The following is a 21281-nucleotide window of genomic DNA, read 5'->3' on the forward strand; positions in this document are numbered from 1 at the left end:
CCCCAGCACAGGACACGCCCCCTCATCAATACACGCCCCTTGGTACGGCCACGCCCTCCGGTCGCGCCCCCTCTGTTCCTTTCTGCGCGGGCCCCGTGAGGTCACTTCCGGGACGGGCCGGAAGCGGCGGAGCGCGCCGGCATTTGAACCGCGCGGTGCCGCGCGGCCGCTTCGGCACCGGCACCGCTACCCCGGGACCCCCGGCATCTCCCTGGGACCCACTTTGAGCCACCCCACCCTCTCCGCACACCCTCTCCGCACACCTTCTCCGAACTCTTCCCGACGCCCTGTCCCGGTGCCCCCCCCCCCCCCAGTTCGCGCCATGCCCATCCGTGCCCACTGCACCATCTGCTCCGACTTCTTCGACAACGAGCGCGACGTGGCGGCCGTGCCGTGCGGGCACACCTTCCACCATGCCTGGTGAGGGACAGGACGGGACGGGACGGGACGGGTGGGGTGGGGGGGCGTAGGGCGGGCCGGCTGCTCCCGTGGGGTGTCAGCCGTGACCCCCCGCTCCGGCTCTGAGGGGCGCTCGGAGCGGCCGCAGCAGCCCGGGATGTGCTCGTTAGACACTGGAACGGGCTGCCTGGGGAGGTGGTGGGGACACCGTCCCGGGAGGTGTTTCAGGAAAGACTGGAGGTGGCACCCGGTGCCCTGGTCTGGCTGACAGGGTGGTGTTGGGTCACGGGTTGGGCTCGAAGATTTCGGAGGCTTTTTCTGTGATTGTGTCGCTCCGCTGCCGGCGGGCTCCCTTCTCTCCGAGGGCCGGTGCCAGCTGTGTTGGATTGTGGTGAAGCCTCCCTGGCAATTCCATGCTACTGCTGGAACCGTGCTGGAAGTATCTGTGTTGGAAGGAAACGATTCTTCTGAGGAAATAAACTTTGTGTGTGGGGAGAGGGTGGGGAAAGCACTTGCTTTCCTGGCTGACAAACTCGGAGTGGCACCACGGGTGTGATTGTCACCCTTACCCGGCTGGGCTTCTTGGGCTCGCTCTCCTCCAGCAGCCAGCGGAGGAGGGAGAGCTTCCAGAGATAACCTGCCAGCTTCAGGCTGTTACCCTGCTCCCAAAATAAACCTTTCCACCGTGACGTGATGGCTCGGTTGCAAAATGCATTAGTGGCTCTGCTGGGGAGCGCAGCAGGTTTGCATCCATCATCTCGGAGCAGAGAGTGGCCCGGTCCCGCTCGCTCCGCAGATCCGTGTTCAGTGGCACCCCCTGGAGCTGCCCGCTCCGCAGATCCGTGTTCAGTGGCACCCCCTGGAGCTGCCCGAGCTGAATCTCGGCTGTCACATCCTGATTATAGAGCGGCTCTTGTGCCGCGCCTTGCGCGGATCCGCTCACTCCTGCGAAGCTGAGGTTGTTCAAAGCCTGTCTCCCAGAGAGATCTGAGCTCTGTGAAAGCTCTGCCCCGGTAAAGATAAGCTCACATGCTAAATTCAGCCCGGGATTGTCTCGGAGGCGCCCGTGTGGAACGCGGCGTTCCCGTCGGCCGCGCCACTGGGCTGAAGGTTTGTGGTTCTGCTTTGGTGTGCAACGAGGAGCCACATCCTGCTGCCTTCTGGGGAGCTGGGGTTGGCCCCTGGGAGCAGCACTCCTGGATTTTAAGGATTTACTGCCTGTTACCTTTTCCTTTCTCAGCCTCATCCAGTGGTTTGACACCGCACCGAGCCGGACGTGCCCGCAGTGCAGGATCCAGGTAAAGCCATCACCTGTACACACCTCTCTGTGTCTGTGGCACGGTGCTCTGCAATGGCACCGAGGGGCTGTGGGGTGATGCTTGAGGTAGGAGACAGAGGGATTTTCTGTCACTTGGGACTCCCCAAAGGCTGAGAGGATGAACTCCCCTCCATAGCCCTTCTGATTGGAGTGGACTGAGGGTGCCCTGCCACACCACTGCAGCTCCACCTGGAAGGGGCTCCGGGTTTTCACAGCTTTTATTTAGGCTGGGTAAGTATTGGCAGGATGACAGAAAGGGCTGCAAAGGGATGATGGGGACACCTGACTTGAGTTTCTGAAGTGGCCAGTTCGTTGCTCTCAGGTGAGGAGCCCGTTCTGCTGCATGTGGGCCTTATAACATGTCCTGGCTTTGCAGCATTTGGCCCTCCTTTGAGAAGAGCAAAGGCTGGGGAGGGAGGGAAGGAAGGATGTGCTCTGCTTCCGAGATGGGAAGCTGAGGCTTGGGTTTCCAGTGGCTTAATTGGGACCTGAACTTCTTTGAAGTCCCTTGTGTCACCAGCCTTCGTGCTGCCAGTAGGTCTTGGCGTGGAGCGGCTGCAGGAGATGTTTCCTCGCTCTCAGATGTAAATTTTTATCCAGCTGCAGCTTGGGCTTACTCTGTGTTCGTGCTTCTTTCTTCCTCTCAAGGTCTTGGCCCTTGTTCCTTCCCTGACTTGTTGATTCCCTCTGTTCTTCTCTGCCTCTCACATCTCTGGGTTACCATGGAGTTATCGCGAAATAACATCTTATGTGGCAGTAACCATGCAATTAGCTGGTGTCATGACTGTATATAATACTTAAAACACAAAGCTGTAACTGCATGGGGGAGGTGTGGAGAGCTATCAAATTCAATTACAGCACCTTCTGCCTGCAGAAAGCAGCACGTACTTCTGTCTTAGGATTTGGCATCATGTTAGCTCAGCGTCAGCTGCTTGGGCCTGAGCTGCCAGAGAACAGACTGCGCTCGAGTCAGAAATGTCTGAATCTTTCTGCTGAGGCTCAGGAGCTTGGCTGGAGCCGCACTCCCAAAAAACTGAGTGGGGGGTCTGCTGCTGTGCTGATGAGCCAAAGCAGAGCATCGGCCCTAATGGCATCAAGCACGTGATCTCATTTGCCTTTCATGGCCTTGTCATAAGATGGTACCTTCTCCCCCTCCATCTGTCTTCCATATCTGTCGTTTCCATATTTGTGCCCATCAACCTCTTCTGTCTCCTGTGTCTAGGTCAGCAAAAGACACATCATCAGTAAACTGTTTTTTGATGTTGCCCTGGAGGAGCAGGCAGCACCGGATGCAGAGACCTTGCAGGTAATTTGACTGGGGGTTCTTCCTCCGTGTGATGCTTCAGCCTCTTGGAAGCATGGCCTGGACTGCCTGTGCTCTCCAGGAGGTGCTTCCCAAGCTGGAGCTTGCTGCGCTCATGTTTCTGACCTGGAGCACATCTGTCTCTACGAGGTGATTTAAAGTTCTCCCTGACCAAATCCCATGTGGTGACTCAAGAAGCCTCTTCTACTTTGCTGCTCTTCCTTCTGGTTCTTACGTTACCTGGAAGTCTCCTGAAGCAGCATCACAACAAACTGCTGCTTCTCCCCTGGGAATGAGGCTACAGAGCTCTTCCCGAAGGCAGGAGAAGGGAAATCCCAGATGCAGTGAATTGCTGCTGGTGTCTGTTGCACGTGAGGTCTGCTGACCCCTCTGGAAAAAAGGGGCTGTTGGAGGAAGTGTCTCCTGCTCCCTTCTGTGCAGCTTGCACAGGCTGAAGGAAGTGGGGCAGGGTGGGGAATAAGTCATAATTCCCCAAGAGATGTTAGGAAAGGGACTGCCTGAAGCCACACCAGCAGTAGTGGACAGGGCTGAGGCTGGGTCCCTGGGGGAATCCTGGCTGGAGCTGGGGTGGTGGGTGGTGTTCTCCAGGTGCCACCCCTGGGTGTGGAGGGCTGGGAGTGAGTGGGGATGAACACAGAGCAGCTGTGCCATGTTCTCCTCCTTTGTGTGGATGACACAGGGTTCCTTCTGTCTTGGAGTTATCTGTTCCAAAAAAAAAAGTGGTCGGTTGACCTTGGTATAACAGGACGGTTGTACCCTCTTGTGTTTAGAATCAGCATGTGCAGCAATTACCATAATTAGCAGTTGCCATGACAATTCTATATGTATATCATATGTCTTTAAAATAAAGCCAGCCAGACTATAATGTCAGGAGCACTGTCGTTCCCCAAGACGACTAATTTTACAAAACTGAAGGCCAAAGTCTGTGTGCTGAGGAAATGGAGGAGCATCTCTGGGCACTGGGGGCTTTTTGCCCTCAGAGCAGATAAACATTGCCTCTGGTACATATTCAGATCTGGTCTCACAAGTGTAATTAGACGAGTGACTCGGAAATGGGTTGACTGGAGAGAATTACCCTAGAAAAGCTTTCTGTTTTCTCTCACCCCCACCCCAGGATCCAAGATGGGTTCTCCCAGCCTTCCCCCTCCAGGCAGGCTGTGCAGAGCTGTTCCCTTCCTTGCTCAAGGGCAGGTCTGTGGAGCTGCTCCTGGTAACAAGCTTGATGGTAACTCCTCCTGCTCCTATAAATCTTGTGTGGCCGTCAGAGCAACATCTAGCCCTGAGTGTTTTGCCTGCTTAATGAGGACACTGAGGTCACCAACAGGAAAGAACCAAATATTTTCTGTGTAAATTAGCATTGTTAGCTTGTGTTGGTATTCATTGCTATGTGCATTCGAGTTGCTGCTGGGCTGATACTGGTTTGTCAACAGTTCCATGTGGTGTGCTGCCTTGTTTCTGGAGGACATGGAGCACCTTAATAGCCAAGGATGCCTTGTTCACCGTGGGTGGGGGATTTAATATCCATCTATTTAATATCCGTCTATCCTCTGCAATGAGGTACCTGATTCTGGCCAGGCAGCAGTTCAGCAAAGCCAACACACAGTGGGCCAAACCCAGGCTCTCGAGGCTGGGAAAAGAATTGGTAACATCCTTGGCCAGAAGGGGTTTCACCTGAAAAAGCCCCCTGGCTGGCCCTCTGAGAGCCTGGGCATAGAGTGTTATTTGTCTCTGTAATCAACTGGAGCTGTATCTGTGCAGCCTACAAATGTCCTGGAATGAGTATTTGGCCTCCTGCCATGAAAAGGGTGTGCTAGAAAGCAGAGTGTGTAGCTGTGGTCTGCTTGTCATCTTGGGGAGGCAAGCTTGGGATCCTCTTTTGAGAACCAGTCTTAGGCACCCAGTGAAGCGGTCAGAAGAGCTCCCTCATGATCTGAAACCTTCTCCTGTTGTTGCAGAATTATTCAAATTATCTTTTGGATAGTAATTGTCTTTTGGTGCTGTTCCTCATTCTTGCTTCTGCTCTGAAATGTCTGCGGTCAAAGGAGTGCAGGGGCTGCTTTGCTTTCCACCCCCGGGCATAAACTTCAACGGAAACACCAGAGGGAACCTGTATCCCCAGAGTAGCTGTGGTGGAGGATGAGGGATTTCAGATTAAGTTGATGAATGAGGTAGCTGCCCGCAGTAGCCCAGGATTTCTGTGCTATCATGATAATTGGCACATCTTCTGAGCTCACTAATCGTTCCTGAATAGGACTCTGAGGAAGCTACTCCAGAATAGTTCCTGCAGCAGAGTTAATTCCACCTCAGCCCTCCAGCAGTTGTGCCCCTGGGGGCAAATCCAAGTCAGCTCTGCTAGGCTTTGCATTTAGTCCCTTCTGCTTACCAAGCTTTACATCCCATATTCTCTCTCCTGCCTTTATTGTCACTAGCAGAGCTTTGCTCTGGTCCCGTCAGATCCGTGGTCACTGGTGGTGCTATTCTCGGCTCAGATTTGCATGTAGCATTCCGGGTTGCACAGATTTGTGTGCTCTGCTTCAGTTCTGTGTGTTGGCATTTTATTGTGGTTTTATTCCACTGCAGTTCCTGCCTGACTTGTTATGTGCTTTCCTCTGCAGTTCTCTAACACAGCTTTTTAAGCCATCTTCTGTTGACTCTTTCCTGCATATATTTCTCTCTCTCTCTGGGTTTTTATACATATATATATATATATATATATATATATATATATATATAAATAGCCTCTCTTTGTAACCTCTCTACATTTCCTTTGGCTATTCGCCAGGGTTAAGTCATATCACCTCATTATCACTAATTTAGACTACAGGGCATTTGCTGCCTCTTTCTGATTCTTGATGAAGGCGTTAGAAATATTTGATGTTCCTCAGACCCTTGTGGCACCCAGGAGATGTTGTGCACCCTCAGTTTCGTGTGATATGGATTAGTTTCTCAGTGATCTGTTTCCAGCAATTCGATTGAGCTGTTAGCTTGTATCAGCATCCTGAGCTGCAGTGACTTCAGTGTCTGTCAGCGTGTTTGATTGCATGCTTGGTTACTTTCTCAGGTGTTTGAGTGTGCCCTCCTGTCTCCCACCTGCATCCAATTAAAGTTCACTTCAGTTTAAAGAACTCTCAATAATCCAGTTAGTCTGGCAACATCCCTGCCTTATTGCCTCATTTAGGTAAAACATTATAAAAGTTGTTCCTGCCTGATTTCCTGTGTTTCCCTGAGAGCCTTCCAAAATTATTCAGCTTAAACAAGATGACTGACAGTGCGAGAAACACAAGGTTGACAAGGCTAAGATGAAACTGCGATCCTCTCTTCCCTCCCCTCTGAAGGATGCCAGTTGGAGGTGCTCTTTGCGTTCCCTGTGATAGTCCTGGCTTGTAACTCTGTGCTTGCTGTTTCTGTGTTCCCTCCTTAGCACCTGCCTGGTGCAAACGTCCTGCTGAGAACCCTCTGGTCCTTTTAGGATGTGGTGAAAGCATCTCTGCAGGGCGTTTCCTAATCGGGTTCTCTGTGTTGTGTTTCAGAATGAACTGGACAAGGTGAAGGCTCAGCTCTCCATGAAAGGTGAGTTCCAGCTGCCTGCAGGGGGCTGGCAGCCACAGTTGACAGGTCCTAGGCTCTATCAAGTGGCTTGTCCAGGCCTGAGGAACCTCCGTGCAGAGCCCACCCCTCTCTGAAACGGTGCAGGCTGCAAACTGTTTCGCTGGTACAGCTTCTTCAGAGCTTTTTCTGGGGTGGGACCACCTAAAGCTCTGTATGACAGAGCCCAAGCCTGCAGCCTGGCCCAGCTCTGCTGTAACTCAGGAGCTTACTGTGAGTTTAGACACACAGATGCAATTTTTTTTGCCCCTCTTCCTAATCAGAAGCTCCAGAATTGCAGCACAGCTCTATCTGGAGCAGGCTTGAAAGCAAAACCCTTGGTTTGCTCACTGGGAAACTCACAGCTGTATGTGACCAAGGCTCACTCCCTCCAGCAGATGAGAGGGTGAAAGTGGTGTCCAAAAGCAGCAGTGGGAAGGCTTTGGATTTGTTTGGCTGTTGCAGTGCCACATGTGTCGCGCGAGGAGCAGACGGAGTTCAGTGTGTGCGCACTTCCATTTTCCCATCTTTAATTTTAGAGGATGTTTGAGGGAGGCAGGAAAAGCAAAAGCCCTGGAGACTTGTCGATGGGTTTTAAGCATCGTCTGTAGGCAGCCTGTCATCAGAACATGAGTCATGAGCAGCAAAAGGAAAATGTCAGTCTAAGTGACAGAAATCCTAAAACATGCTAGCAGAAGGGAAAAAAAAATGTTTAAAGAATGCTGGGGGCTCACCCACGCCCCGAGAGTTGTCTTCCCTCTGTGTTCCCTGCATGCACGAGACAGACGTGAATAGCCAGTAGAATGAGGATTCAGTCCTTAGCCTGAGAGCAGAATTGGACAGTCTGCACAGCTCTATTCTGAGGCCTGTTCTCCTGCCAGCTCGGTTGAGTTTAGTGACTTGGTAGAGAGCCAGATCTTCTGGGGAAGGTGGCTGGGATTCTTGCTAGGATGTTATCCAAGAAAAACTGCTCGAAGGCCTGCTAATCTTCTCGGCTCCTGGTGAGTAGAGGTTGGATTTGACATTCCCTATCCCATTCTCTTTTCATATTGGAAATGCGAAGCTCCTTCCCACCTCCTGCCTCCTTTGCTGTGGGTACTCTGCTCTCTGCTGGTTCCTGTGTATAAGTTCTCCATGTGAAGCTGTGCTCTGCTCTGTGCTGTGCAGAGGAGCTGTGGAACTGCCAGGCTCGGATCAGCTTGCAAATGGCTCAAGAGGTGCCGAGCTCCGAGCAGACCCAGCAGGCGCTGTGGGAGGCACTCTGAATGAGCTGAAAACTCATTCCTGCAGCACGGAGAGCTTTGACTCCTGCCATCTGCCTCTGGGCAGCTGGGAACGGAGGAGGGGGAAGCCCTAACTCTTCTGGTGGGTGTGGAGTCCCTGCAAATGCAGGGGAGCGTCTCCAGGCTGTGCTGGTGAGAAAGGGTTATGCAGATCAATGGAGAAGCCACCCGCGTGCTTCTTCTGGGATACATTCCTCTCTTCTTCCCCAGTCCCACGTGGCTCTTCTACTCTCTGATCAAGCAGTGAAGCTGCACTGCAGGTCGTGCTTCCACAGGATATGGTGGCACAATTTGAAACTGGATTGCTTGCAAGAAGATTTTTGGAAAAGCACTGTTTGGCTCTCCACTCTTGTCAAGCTGGAGCCAGAGGCGATTTTAGCAAAGACTGAAGATGCTGAGCTGAAAAATTTACTTTGCTCTCAGCAGGGTTAGGTGGAGGGGCTGCTGCTTTCCCTCATTACCCAACTGTTTTGAGCTTTCCAGCAATGCTGGCTGTTCCCTGCGTAGGTCTGTCAGCTCCTGATGGTGGTTGTTGCTTCGTGAGCTGTTCTTCCCTTGTCTCGACAAAACAAATCAATATCTGGTGGTTTTTTTCCACCACCTTCTTTCTGGTGGTCAGAGGCATGTGTTCCTGGTTTGCCTGGGGGAGGAACAGCAGGACTCAGGTTTTATGACCTGCAAAAAGTGGGCACTTGGGGAATCTACTTAAGCTGTCGTGTGTCCTGCAAAGTCCCTGGTGTCTCTGCTTCTTGCCCTTCACAACATAGGTGCTGTGGTGATGGCAGATGCCAGAGTATGGTGTACCACTGCATACAGCTGCCCAATGGCACCCAAAGAGCTTCCTGGCACATGAGGCTCCACGTGGAGAGGACGGGCTCAGAGCTCTGCTCTCCAGCTCTGTGACAGCGTGGTGTAACTCGAGAGGAATGATTCCCTTGTGCAAGCCTGGCTTTGAGAAAACGCAAGAGTTAAGATGCATCATCTTAACGCTAGCAGGGCTGGCACTGGAAAGCTATTAAAGGGAATTTTTTATCTTTAGTAAAGAAATCTTGAAGCCTGCTGGCACTGAGAGAAGCAGTTGCTCAGTACAGAACCTGGTGCAGACAGCACTTAGAGAAATGGCTCTCTCCAGGAACGGCCAAATCCTGGCAGCCTGGAGCTGGGACTGCAAGCAGTGAGTGCGCTCTGGCTGCTGTGGGGCAGCTGCAGTCTGGGTTACTGGGCCATGACCTTTTTCTTTCTTCTTTTCTTTTCCAGAGAAAGAAAAGCGAGAATGCCAGGCTGTTGTGGATGGGCTGAGGGACACTCTGGATGTGCGCAATGCCACGATAGAGTCGCTCCAGAAGGTGCTGGGAGAGACAGAGATGCTGTGCTCCTCTCTCAAGGTACCCTTCCTGTCCCCAGCAGGACTTCAGCACTTACCATTGTGCAGTCAGTGTTAGTTTTTCTGAAGGTCCCTGCAGGTCCTACTAATAAAGGGCTTGTGCTGGTGGGATTTTGAATCTGGTGCCCAGGTTTTCGTTTTGTTTTTATTTATCAAAGCAAGTGGTGTTGCTGGACTCGAGGTCCTGCATGTGCTCTGCCTGGAGGTGATTCAGAGGCATAGCAGCCAGGCCTGTGGTTTGTGTACAGGTGGCTGCGTGCTCAAGGCAGAGGTGGCCGTGGTGAGGGAGGGTTGACAGCCCAGCCTGGGGGGTGTGGCTGAGCCTTGCTAACGAAGTGGCAGCGCTGATCACAAAGGTAGCAGCATGAGCCTAGTGTGGGAACTGGCCCCAGCGCCCCATTGCCGAAATGCTGGCTCCCTGTGGTAGAATGTTCTTCTGAAATGGGTTTAGGCCAGGCGGGATTCAAGGAAAATTAGTTTCTTAGTTTGACTGGGGGAGAAATCAAACTGAAAAATATGGAGGGGGAGTTGCAGGCTTCTGCTGAGTGGGATCTGATCCAGCTAACTCTCCTGTCTCTCCTCTGTTGCCAGGGCTTTGCTTCAGTTAGGTTAGTAATGTTGTGAAGTCCAGGGATCAAATATTCCTGTGTGTTTCAGCGTGCAGTGACTCAGTGTGTAGTCATGTACTGTGCATAAACAGCAAGAGGAAAAGGATAAGAGCAGGAGCTGCTTTGTTGGGATGTCTTGTGGCAGCCTTGCCTTGGGTGGGCTGGGCAGTCTCTGCTGTGTGAAGGTGATGTGCCTGTCTCAGGTAGATGGGGTGCAGGTAGGGGGGGTTCTGAGTTGCAGGTTGAAAGATGGGGTAGAGGTCAACTGCACTTCCCAAGCTCTCTGCCCCTTGGAGTATGGGTCTGACCCAGTATCCTAAACTGCATCATATTCCTTGACCTGCAAGGTCAAGTGGCCCAGGGAGAGCTTGTAGTTGTGTCATGGGGCTGTCTTGCTGTACACCACCTGCAGCTGGGCTTTTCTGGAAGGAACCAGTCCAGGTCTACCTGACACGAGAAGGACAGAGTAATGAATTAAAGCCAGACAGGCCTTTCTGTGAGCCAGCACAACTCTTTTTACCCAATCATGGGGTTATATCCAATCTGCTTGGGTGTAAAGGCAGCCGGGATCTAGGCCATGCCAAAGATGCTGGTGGGATCCTGGATGTATCAGTGGCAGGATACTTCTGATGCTCCCTACTCCAGCAGAAACAATTGGGACAGTGCTTGCTGCTGGATTCAACATCTCTGTGCTTGGCTTTCCTCCCTTGACACTTCCAGAGGAAGCTCTGTGCTTATCTTGCCTGTTGCAAAACCCTCTCTGTGTGCTTAAGTCCTTTTAATGAAAGCTGGGCAGGGCAGAAGGATTAGGGACCTGGAGGTATCTTTTCTGTGGTGTATGGGGTTTCCCAGCTGAATGCCAAGCACTGTCTTATACTGCATCATTAAAGATTAAAGCACTAAACTTCTGCAGTGAAAATACAGGCTTAACTTGCTGTGACGCAGGTTAAGACTGCGCCGTTCCTGTCTTCTGCTGGCACTGTCAGCTGCTGCTGAACCTCTGTGCGAGAGTTTGCTGCTGTTTCAGGCTGGCTGAGGCTGGGGACTCTGCTCCAAGACGCTGCTGTGGGGATCTGAAGTGTAGAAGGTTCTGGTTAGGGAAAGCCAAAGATGGGCTCTGGTTAAGCAAGAGTAACATGTGAGCCTGCAACACTCTCCCTCCGCAAATTCCCAGTGGTTTCACAGCTGTTTGGTTCCTGTGGCAGGAAGTGGATAAAATCTTTTAACTTCTGTGTGGGAAGGAGCTTTACGAAGCGATGGTCCTTTGCCAGGCCTCTCCCTAGAGTCAGCACTGTGCGGAAACCAGGCCCGGAGCCTTTCGAAGTTGCTGTGTGAGATGCCCAGGCACACACAAACCTAGATGCATTGGAGTGGTGCTAATTCAGCTCTCCCCATCCTCTGCCACACTGCAGATGTGTGCTTTTCCAGCTCAGCTGAGGTTTTGTATTGCTGCTGGAGAGCCTGGAGAGGCGATGGCTGCAATAGGTTTGCAGCAGGTGAGCGAAGTGCCTGGGTTTGTGTCTTGTTTGGCTGAGGTCTCCCAGAAGAGACCCACTCGTTCCTATTTATGCTCTAAACAACTAATGGCAGGGAGAATATGGAGGCTAAAGCAATCAGCTGTGCACGGAGCAGGAGGTGATAGCCAGGTTTGCTTGCTGTGGACTCCGTTGCTTTGTAAAACAGATCGTCACTGCGTACAGGGCACTGTGCAGCCCCTCCAGTGCTCCCAGCAGAGAGGGGCTACGATGTGGTGTCAGCTCCAGCCTCGCCTTGCGATTAGCACTGAGACCCTGCTGTGCTGGTGGGGGGCAGAGCTGGGGGTGCAGCGGGAGGGAGCTCAACTGTCCCTAATCCTGGGCTGCTGAGGTGGTGATAGCATTAAGAGCCAGTGTATGCTCCCAGCTGCCCGCAGCGCGCATAAGCCAGGATGTTTCTCTGACAATCCCTGGAGCCTCCCTAACGGTCTGTGTGTGCTTGCTTCTCTGCAGAAGCATATGAAATTCCTAGAGCAGCAGCAGGAGGATAGCAGAAGCTCAAAGGAGGAGGCCCGCCGTCTGCGGAACAAGCTGAGAACCATGGAGCGGTGAGATCCGGGGTGCTCCCTGAGCCTGGCAGGCTGGGCTGCACACCTCTCCCCTTCCTGGAGGGGGGAGGGAGGGGTCCTGCTGGGCCTGCTGCAACATCCACCTTCACATACTGCATCACCTTACCTGTAAGGTTGGAAACTGCTGCATTAGCAGGCCTGTCCTTGCCTGTCCCTGCTAGGTTTCTAGACAGCTGCTCTCATTAAAGAGCAGCAAGGCATGGTACTGGCCTCATCCCCAGTGCCCCAAGCGTGGCTATGTGCCATTCCTGTTATCAGAGGATGCTGGGGCAGAATGCCAGCCCAGGAACACAGTCAGCCACAGGGCTGTAGGGACTAAGAGCTGGGGCATCAGCTCCATGTGCACTATGTGTGTACAGCTGCCCCTTCTCTAATCCAAGTGGTGCTGCTCTTCCCTAGCGAAAAGCCCTGCTTGGGATGAGGCAGCTGTGTCTCTTCCCTCATGACACCCAGAGTGTCTGCAGCAGGAGCTCAGGCTGCACCAGCCTCATGGGGGAAAGCAGGGCTCCTGTCGTTTTCCCTGCTCTGTTTGTGACTCATGAGCTGAGGGTATGTTTTTGTTTGGTTTCTTTCGTGCAGGATTGAGCTTTTGCTTCAGAGCCAGCGCCCCGAAGTGGAGGAGATGATCAGAGAGATGGGAGTTGGGCAGGCAGCGGTTGAACAGCTTGCAATCTATTGTGTCTCACTGAAGAAGTAGGTGCTGCAGGCTTGGCACAGCTGGCTAGTGCTGTCCTATCCTAACCTCAGCCCGGGGAGACCCTCTGCTGAGTAGCAGCAGGCACATGGGCTCTGCGGGGCTCTTTCCGCCTCTTCGGGCTTCCACTGGGTTTTGACTGACACATCCCGGGGACCTAGTTTGGAGCCTGTCACACTGAACTGTTCCTGTTGTCACTGTAGTGACATGTGTGTCACCATGGGAACTGTCTCCAGAGTTGTCAGTGCACCTATGAAGTGATGATGATTATTCCCTCTGCTTTCCTCTCGTGCCCGGGGGGAAGTGAGCGGATGAGGAGCTCCAGGTTGTGCCCTCTGCAGCCCTGCGCTGTGCAGCTGTGGCCTCTGGTGTGCTCTGGCAAGGCAAGTCTGCACTGCTGCCCTCCCCTACCTGGAAATCCATCTGGTCCTGCTGGGCAAAAACACAGCTTTTTTTGGGTCCATTCTGATGGCAGCTGAGTAACTGCAGCTTTGATATGAAGCTGTAATGAGGCAAGTGTCCCTGTGGTGTAATTGGGAGTGAATGTGCATGGCCAATAGTGTGAAGTCTCTGAAAAGTCACTTAAATCAAAGTCCCCTGTTTGCTGCCAGCATGAAGACTGTGCTCTGTTGTCTGTCTGTCTTTTTCATTGGCAACTGAAATGTCTCTGGCTCTGGTTTCCATTTTGCTGGTGGAATCAGGCATGATATCCCTTGCAGGTTTTTTCTCCCCCATAGTGTAGCAGAATGTGTGACACAGTGTTGGTACACTCAGCTCTCTTCCCTAAGGGCTTTGTGTCTCCTGGTTTTTCTCTGGTGGCTCCGCAGTTCCAGAGCTTCAAATTAAGGTTCTAGGCTTGCCTCTGAGAAGTTCTAGCTCAATCATCTTGCAAACAGCGTAACTCTTTGGGTCTCTTCGCAGGGAATATGAGAACTTGAAGGAGGCTCGGAAGGTCTCTGTTGAGATGACAGAGAAGCTGAAGAAGGAGCTGTTCTCTGTCAATAACAAGGTAAAGGGGAGAGTGTGAATCACCAGGGTAACAGCTGGTCTATAGATCCCTGCCCACAACTGAGGCCCAAGGCCTCTGCAGTGACCCACTCCCACACTGAGCACTACCTGACTGTTACGGGTGTGTGGAAGGTCAGGCTGGGGTTTCTGGGTCAGGGTGTGATGCTGCGGTGAGCGAGCAGCTCATGGGCTGTTGTCAGGAGTGCAGCTCAGGGGCTGTTGTCAGGAGTGCAGTCTCTGAGGACAGTGGTAGGGCAGCATGTGCAGAGCCAGAGTTTGGCAGGGAGCCTGGGCTGGAAGGCAGCAGCACACAGGTGCTCCACTGCTCCCACTGGGTTCTGGAAGTAGCACTTCCTTCATCCTGCGACACTGCTGAGCGCTCAGCTGACAGCCTCTCCTTCTGCAGCACTGGGCCCCTTGGAAAGGTGGGAAGGGGTTTGGAGCCAGTGTCAGTTGAGCAGGGCTTAGCCCTGGCTTGGCACAACCAGTCACACCCAGCCTTGTGCCTTCGGCCAGCTGAACCGGGCCAGGGCTCCTTCATCATGCTGTGCCCAGGCAGGAGAGGTTCCCAAAGTGCAGTAAGGACATGCAGGTGGCCCTGCACAGACCCTGCCTGGGCTGGTCTGGAACTGGTGCAGAGCTTGGGAATGCTGACATGCCTCTGCTGACATGTGCTCCCCCCTGCTCCAGGCCTGGCTGGGCCATGTTAGCTCAGGCCAGGAAGCACTTTGTCTGTTCTGGTAGCACGTCCCCGTGAAAAGTGTGTGCCTGCAGCCTCATTCTCCAAGGCACAGGTGTTCCCTGGGGCATCCCCATGTCTCAGCCAACAAAGTAAGAAGCTGTGGGTGGCTTTGGCCTATTTTTGTTCCTCAGCCATAGCTGTTGTCCCCTCAAAAGGAGAAGGAGGTTTTCAGATTGCTGTGCTGCTCCCCAGGAGTGTTAACCCCCTACACAAGGTGCTGCTGCTGGAATTGAGCTGTTCCAGGCTGAGTCAGAGCCAAGCTACCTCAGTGATCACAGCTGGGTCAGGAGGATGCGAGTCAGTGCGCTCAGGGCTCAGGGCTTGGTTGACAGGGAGCTGACTGTACCCACAGTCCGTGGGCTGGCCCAGCCTCCAGGACCCACAGAAATCTCTGATGTGGTAGCCATCCACTTCCCGACCCCTGCTTCTGGCACGCTTCCCTGTTGAATCAGGCTTGTCCGTGTGCCAGCGCTGCTGATGCACAGCCATCCTCCAGCCTGTGGTTTGTAATTCCTGTGCTCTGGTGTGTCCAAAGTCCTGCAGGAATTCAGAACGCAGCCACCAAGTGTTAGAGCAGGGAAAAGCTGTCGCCGTCAGGCATAAATGTTCAGGAAAGGCTGGGCAAGCAGCCCTGGAGATCCCTCTGCAGGCAGCTTGTGGAAGTGGGTAGGGATTGGCTTGTGCTGGTACAGGAGAGATTGGTCAGACTGATACAGGAAAATTGAACCCTTAAACAGGGGAAGTAGCATGTGGTGCAGAGCCCACTGCTCTCACAGGGGTCTGTAGTCTCCCTTACCCAGTGATGTAACCCACACTCTGCTCTTGTATCCTGCAGCTGCAGAAAACAACTTCAGACTTGGAAAAGACACAGGAGGAGTTAAAAAGCACCCAGAAGGATCTGAAGAATGCAGACAAGGAGATCTTGGTGAGAATATCATTCCTCAGTCTGCAGTAACTGGCAGCTGGCCATGGCCTGCAGCTGCAAAGACAGAAGTTATGCTGGCTTTTGCTCAGTGACTAAGTTTCCCAGCTCACCTCTGAGCTCCACCTGATGCTGATTTATGGAAAAGGGGCAAAGTATCTACTAGAAAATCCTTCCTTATCTCACTATCTGCTTTCCCTTTTCCCTCTAGAGTTTGAAGAAGAAGATAGACATCCTGCAGGATACTCTGAAGGTCCCATCTGTAACCAGAGAGACACTCAGTCGGCTAGTCTTTGAAAGGTTAGTGAGCTGTATCCTCAGATACAGGCCAAGGATGGTGGTCATGGGTCCAGAGCAAGAGCTGACAGTTTAATTAGCTGGGGAAGCAGAGACATGCTAGTCTGGCAGGTGTCGCAGTAGTATGGTTGTTTTGTTCCTTGTATCCTTTTTCTTGTGGCTGACTGGAAAAAGTGCATGTCTCTGAGGGTTTGGGTCAGGAGCAGGTGGAGGAATGGCCTGGGTTTTGAAAAACTCTTTGTTTCTATGTCCTGCCAGGGAAACATCCCTAAAGCTTCTCTTCTGGTTGCTTCAGAGCTGGCCTTCTGGTGAGCGTGGCATGGTGTATGGGGACCAGAGATCTTAGCCAGGCAGAGGAACCTAGCCTGAAAAATGACATCTCGTGTTTTTATTCAGTCTTTCTTGTGAGGAGCCTGTGCCATTACCCCAGTACAGCAAGCTGGGTTGTGTGCATAGAGCAGCAGTGTGATTCCCTGGGCTCTGGGTGCTGCTGCTGTAGCGCAGCCCATTCGAGGGGGAACAGTAGTTTGGGGCATTGGCTTTAAACTCTGGGGTTTGTCCTTCCTTTGACATGCAGGCAGAACAGGGTCCCACTGCTGTCCTTGTGTGCAACTCTGCCTTCCCTTCCCCTGCTGGGTGGCCCGTGGTGGCCCGATGGCTGACGCTTTTCCTGGCCTTGCAGCCCCACTCCCGTGGAACTGCAGCACCCGAAGCTGCACCGCCCGGCCCACAGCGATGAGATCAACCTAGATGCCACTTTTGATGTGGACACCCCTGAGCATCAGCCCTGCACATCCCCCTTCAGCCCTGCAAAAAGGCAGAAGCTGGATAAAAGGCCGTGAGTTCCCCCTCCTCTCTCTGCTTCTAAAGGAGATCAAAGTCTCGCTGCTTTGGAAGTTGCTGTGTGAGATCAGATAGCTCTCCAGCTGCCTGATGGCGTGCTGCAAGCTTTGTCGTCATTTGCTTGGCCTTGTCTGTCCTTGCCTGCTCCACTTGAACAATAAATCTCTGCTGATTTGCTCCTTGGGCTTCTTACAGGCCTCCCGTGGTAAACCTGGCAAAGAAAGTTCTGAAGGAAACAGTGGAGGTAAAAGAACTAACCTTGATTTTCTGTATCGCCTCTTTGATTCTGCTGTTAATAAGCTTGGGATAAAGGATCCATTTTCTCCATGTAGAAGCCACTGTGGTCATAGACCATCCCATCTATAGAACCACAGTATGTGCTTCAAAGTGCTTTCCTTCATGGTCTCCTAGAAGCACTATTGCTGCCTCGGGCCTCCTGGAATTGGACAGGAGAGGGAGGGTGGAGGCCCACGTGCTTCTTGCTGATAATTTTGCCCCAGGTGTGCTTGGCAAATACCACGTGGAGCTGACCACAAGGGCTGGGGGTCAGCTGAGGTGGCTGTTCCCAGCCTTGCTGGGGGCAGTGTCCTGCCTACCAGGCACTGTTCCACATGAGCCCCAGTGGGAGGCTGGAAGCTGCTGGTTTTCAGCCTGAGATGTGGTATGGCAGTAGCCATTATCCTAAATAGCTGTCTGTGTTATTAGTGCTGCCTGTATGTGGACTCCTTTAACCATCATGATCTCCTGAATGGGCTTTTCTTGGGGTTTTTTTGTGGGACAGAACTGGGCAGATGATGTGGAGGATGATGTTCTTAAAGGACTCTTGCCAGCATTCATCAGAAACTCTGTTCTCTCCAAGAAGCCATCTTTGGGCAGCTTGCTGGGTCCCCACAAGAACATGGGTACTGTAAGTATGACTGTCCAGTTGGTGAGTGTGTCCAGGGCTGGCAGTGCCACCTCTGTCCTGAAGCGACCCTGCAGGAGGAAGTGAACCAGGCTTTTACCTTGCCACATACAGAGTGCGGAAAATAAATCTTGGAGCACAACCTGGCTACTTCCCAGTCCTGCAGAGCTCCAGGGATGACAGATGCTCACTCCCTTCCTGGCAGCAGACTAAGTGGCTCTCTCTGTCCTATTCCTCTGCCTTCTTGGAGCTTTGGGTGTTTTCCTTGTATTCCTCTCTCCCAGTGACAAAATCCTAAGCCTTGCCTGGAAGGCTCAGCTTGCCTCAAGAAGTGCCCAAGATTCCCAAACTTTATTAATACCCTTCAGTCTGTCTTTTTCCAAAGGTGAGGGCTTAGCACAAGCGCTGAGTTTTTCCAGGTGCTTTAACCCCTCTCCAAAAGCTGTGGCCTGCAAGGCTCTCCCTTGCCCATAACCAACTCGAGGAGAGGTAGCCACGGCTCTGCGCTGCTGCTCCGGGCTCATTTGTTTCTCTCTCCTAGGTGAGGACCGGGTATGATGGCATGGGAGGCAGAACGAAGTTCATACAGCCTGTATCCTTTCCTGCAGCTCATGTGGCAGTAGGAATGCTGTGGGCACCTCATTTCTGTTCTTCCTCCTTGGTCTCAGCCATCTTGGGGACTCCTCTGTCCCCCAGTCAACAAAAAATGGACAGGGACCCTCAAGGAACTCTGACTCTGAACAAGTCTGAGGTAAGCAAAGGCATCAAGGACCTGAACTTGCTGGGAGCACTTGTGGCTCATTCAGGGGAGCACATCAGCTAGAATTCTGTGCAATTTGCCAGGACTGCCTGTGCCCTTGAGATCTTGGAGCAGCAGTGTGGCACAGCCTCTTCCTGGCCGTGTGCCTGCCAACCCGTGCACCCGGAGCCTTCATTCCTGCAGGATCTTGCTGCTCCTCTCTGGTGAGGAGTGGCTGGGCTGAGCTCACCCTGCAAGTGTGGAGCTTCTCCTCCCCTGGGGTTGCTCCTGCAGGCTCTGGCTGCTCTGCCTTTCCCAGCACAGTGCACTGGCTCTGAACATCTTGAAGCTCAGATCTATACACTTAAATGCTGTTTTGTGTGCGGGGGGGTAGTATAGAATCATCAAGGTTGGAAAAGAGCTCTAAGATCACAGAGTCCCCCAGCACTGCCAAGCCCACCACTGAACCATGTCCCTCACCACCATATCTACATATCTTTTGAACACTACCAGGGACAGTGATTCCACCACTTCCCTGGGCAGCCTGTTCCAATGCTTGACCACGCATTCAGTGAAGGCATTTTTCCTGATATCCAATCTGAACCTCTCCTGAGTGGGAAATGTTCCTTGAGTCATGGGACAGGTGTGTGTCTGAGCTCTGCTGCTGTGAAAAGGTAGCAAAGCCCGTGCTGTCCTGCAGGGAGTTTTTCCTTGGGTGTAGATGTATGGCTGGGTCCTAGATCTGTGGTTCAGGCTGGCCTGCAGCAGGTGTTGGATCACTTGTGTCCCCAGGGCACTGGTCTGTGCTTTCCTTGACAGTTTCACCTCCAGACAAACCTGGCAGAAATCCGACCGTTAGCAGTGAAGAGCAGGAGGAAGGTGTCCAGGCCAGCATCTGCATCTCCTTCCACATCTTCCTCCAGCAGCAGCCAGGCCAGACTGGACAGTTTCCTGCAGTGAGAGCCCCTGGCTTTCTGGGAGAGGCTGGGAAGGGGCTGCAGGGGCAGCACACTCACCCAGAGCCTGGCACAAAGCAATGTGCAGCCACCACTGTGTGGGGGTGCTGTTTGCAAAGCTGATGGTGCCTTGTGGGTGAGACAAGGTGCCCTCTACAGAATCCTGGACTGCTGCAGCAAGCCAACAGGAGACCAAGCCTCTGGATAATGCTTGGACTGAGTTACCCACCTCATTTTACCACTCCTTCCTTCTTTTTTCCTGTAGAAGCAGCAGGATTTTTTTGTCTTCTGGCCTGCTCAGAGCTCTGCAGTTGCTGCTGCTTTGGGCTCTCAGACACCAGGTGGAACTGCATTTCTTGGATACAGCCACAAGCTAGAGGTGTGGGAAGGGTATCTGGGATGGGAGTCTGGGGAGGAGCAGGGAGAAGGGACCTGGACCAACTCCACACCTGACGTAAATAGTTCGAATAAAGTTTCCTGGAGGAAGAAGTGTGCAGAGCAGGCTGTGTTGCTGTGGACTGTCTGTATATTCATCATCAAATTAAACACCTTCCCTTGACACAGGCCTGTGTGGGCTGGGGAGACCCACAGGTGGGCCTGGGGGTTGTGCTGCCCTGCCCTGGTTTGGGCCGTGAAGTCCACTGAGTTCTTGCAGGCTTGGCACTGAAACTGCTGACTGGGGAGAAGGGTGTTGAGGTGATCCCCTGCCCTGCTTAGAAGCAGAGATAGATGTGCTAGTGTGACTTGGTACATGTTTATGTGAAGCTTGTTTAGGAATTTCTATATTTTAATAAGATTATAGAGTATTTCTGTTATTTTGTAACTGTTCTGCCTAGCAATTTGAGGGTTTAGAATGGCCTGAAGAAGTGCTGAAGAATGGCTCCCTTCAGGGGAGGGGGGGAGACTGCTGGGGCTGAACCTGTCTGGGCTTCTTCAGCTTGGAGACATGGAACAGGAGATCCCCTCCTGCCCCCTGAAGCAGGGCTGTTTGAGCTGCAAGGAACAGATGTCGTGAGGCACCTAATACAGCACTCTGTTGTACAAATCTGATGTTTCCCATTTTCAGCTGCTTCAGGCTGGAAGTCTTAGTACCTGGACTGGCTAAAAAACGTGTTTTTAGGGAATAAAATATACTGCTGTGCACACTTGTGGCTTCTGAGTATTTTCTGCCCTCTTGCAGCTCAGGGTGGAGAGCTGAGCTCGGGTGCTGAGTGTGGGGTGATTGATGTGCCTGACCCTTCAGAAACCTTTGTTGCTAGCTCAGGAGACAGGCCCCTTGTGCAGGGAAGGGCTGTGCTGGGTTGAAGCTGTGAGGAAAGTGAGGCCCACCTCCAGGGCAGTGAACAAGGCAAATGCCTGCGGAGCATGAGCTGTGTCTCACTTGCATCACTTGGGGCTGACTGCAGAATGATGTGAAATGCAAGGAGAGTTTGGAGGAGCAGGAGGAGAAGGTTCAAAGGGCTGGAAAACAAGCTTGAGATGAAGGAAGCGGGGGCTTAGTTAGGCAGAGTTAATTCTGCAGAAGAGAAGCCTGGGAGAGGGTCTGCAGCGATCCTCTTGCATGGGGCCCTTGTCCCTTCAAGATAGGTACCCTGTGTGTGTAAAAAATGTGAGACTTGCTCTGGATCTCTCTGGCCTGAAGCAGGTTCAGGGAGACCCTTTTAAGGGGGTGGCAGCGGAAGTCTGGGTGTGTATGGCTGGTGAGGGATGTGGGCTTCCAAATGTTGGGGTGCTGGAGAGCTGGTGCTATGTCTGCCCAAAAAGGTAGAGCAGGTCCCAGCCTGCAGTGGAGGGGTTGAGAGGGGTTTTCAGGGCTGTCCTGCTCTAGCCCTGGTCTGGGGACCTGTCAGAGCCTGGGGAAGGAATTTGCACCTGATCAAGGCAGCCCTGTCCCCTTCTCAGCTACGGCCCCAGGTCCAACCTGCCTGTGAAGCTCAGCCCCATGGCTGTGTGGGTCAGGGTCCCTCCCAGCCCAGACAGCAGTGCCTGCGTGAACTGGGCTTGATTTCTCTTAGACTTCTGCTGGATCTGTGGCTCCTCAGTGCTTTAATCTGATTTCTCGTGGAAAACAAAATCACCCTGGCCCAAAAAATCCCTGTGCTCCGACTGTAGGGAGCAGAGGAGCTGGACCACATCAAAAGCAGCGTGACCAGCAGGTTAATTGTCCCCCT

General features: G+C 52.8%; 1 protein-coding gene across 2 annotated transcripts; it reads left to right on the forward strand.

Annotated features, from left to right (window-relative positions):
• Positions 1–120: 120 nt before the first annotated feature.
• LOC113997257 (TRAF interacting protein) lies at positions 121–20255 on the forward strand. 2 transcript variants are annotated; one of them, XM_039378207.1, is made up of 16 exons: positions 121–420; positions 1640–1697; positions 2940–3023; positions 4156–4266; positions 6572–6611; positions 9167–9294; positions 11890–11984; positions 12585–12698; positions 13621–13708; positions 15285–15374; positions 15583–15671; positions 16351–16506; positions 16707–16755; positions 17293–17418; positions 17957–18007; positions 18986–20255. In XM_039378207.1, exons 1-16 carry the CDS (start codon positions 323–325, stop codon positions 19112–19114), a joined length of 1506 nt encoding a protein of 501 aa, XP_039234141.1. In that variant the 5' UTR covers positions 121–322; the 3' UTR covers positions 19115–20255. The 2 variants fall into 2 exon arrangements, with proteins under 2 accessions (XP_039234141.1, XP_027594779.1); XM_027738978.2 differs by lacking the exon at positions 4156–4266.
• The last annotated feature ends 1026 nt before the right edge of the window (positions 20256–21281 follow it).

This window comes from Pipra filicauda, unplaced genomic scaffold, assembly GCF_003945595.2.
Source record: "Pipra filicauda isolate LSUMZ 115617 unplaced genomic scaffold, ASM394559v2 scaffold102_size2360937_pilon, whole genome shotgun sequence".
Taxonomy (NCBI): domain Eukaryota; kingdom Metazoa; phylum Chordata; class Aves; order Passeriformes; family Pipridae; genus Pipra; species Pipra filicauda.

What these genes read in the sequence shown, in the direction of transcription:
- LOC113997257 (XM_039378207.1), top strand. Translation starts at nt 323, where the DNA reads ATGCCCATCCGTGCCCACTGCACCATCTGCTCCGACTTCTTCGACAAC. An exon ending in TCCTGGTAACAAGCTTGATG is followed by an intron (nt 4,267 to 6,571) that starts GTAACTCCTCCT and finishes GTTGTGTTTCAG; the next exon opens with AATGAACTGGACAAGGTGAA. An exon ending in AGTCGGCTAGTCTTTGAAAG is followed by an intron (nt 15,672 to 16,350) that starts GTTAGTGAGCTG and finishes CTGGCCTTGCAG; the next exon opens with CCCCACTCCCGTGGAACTGC.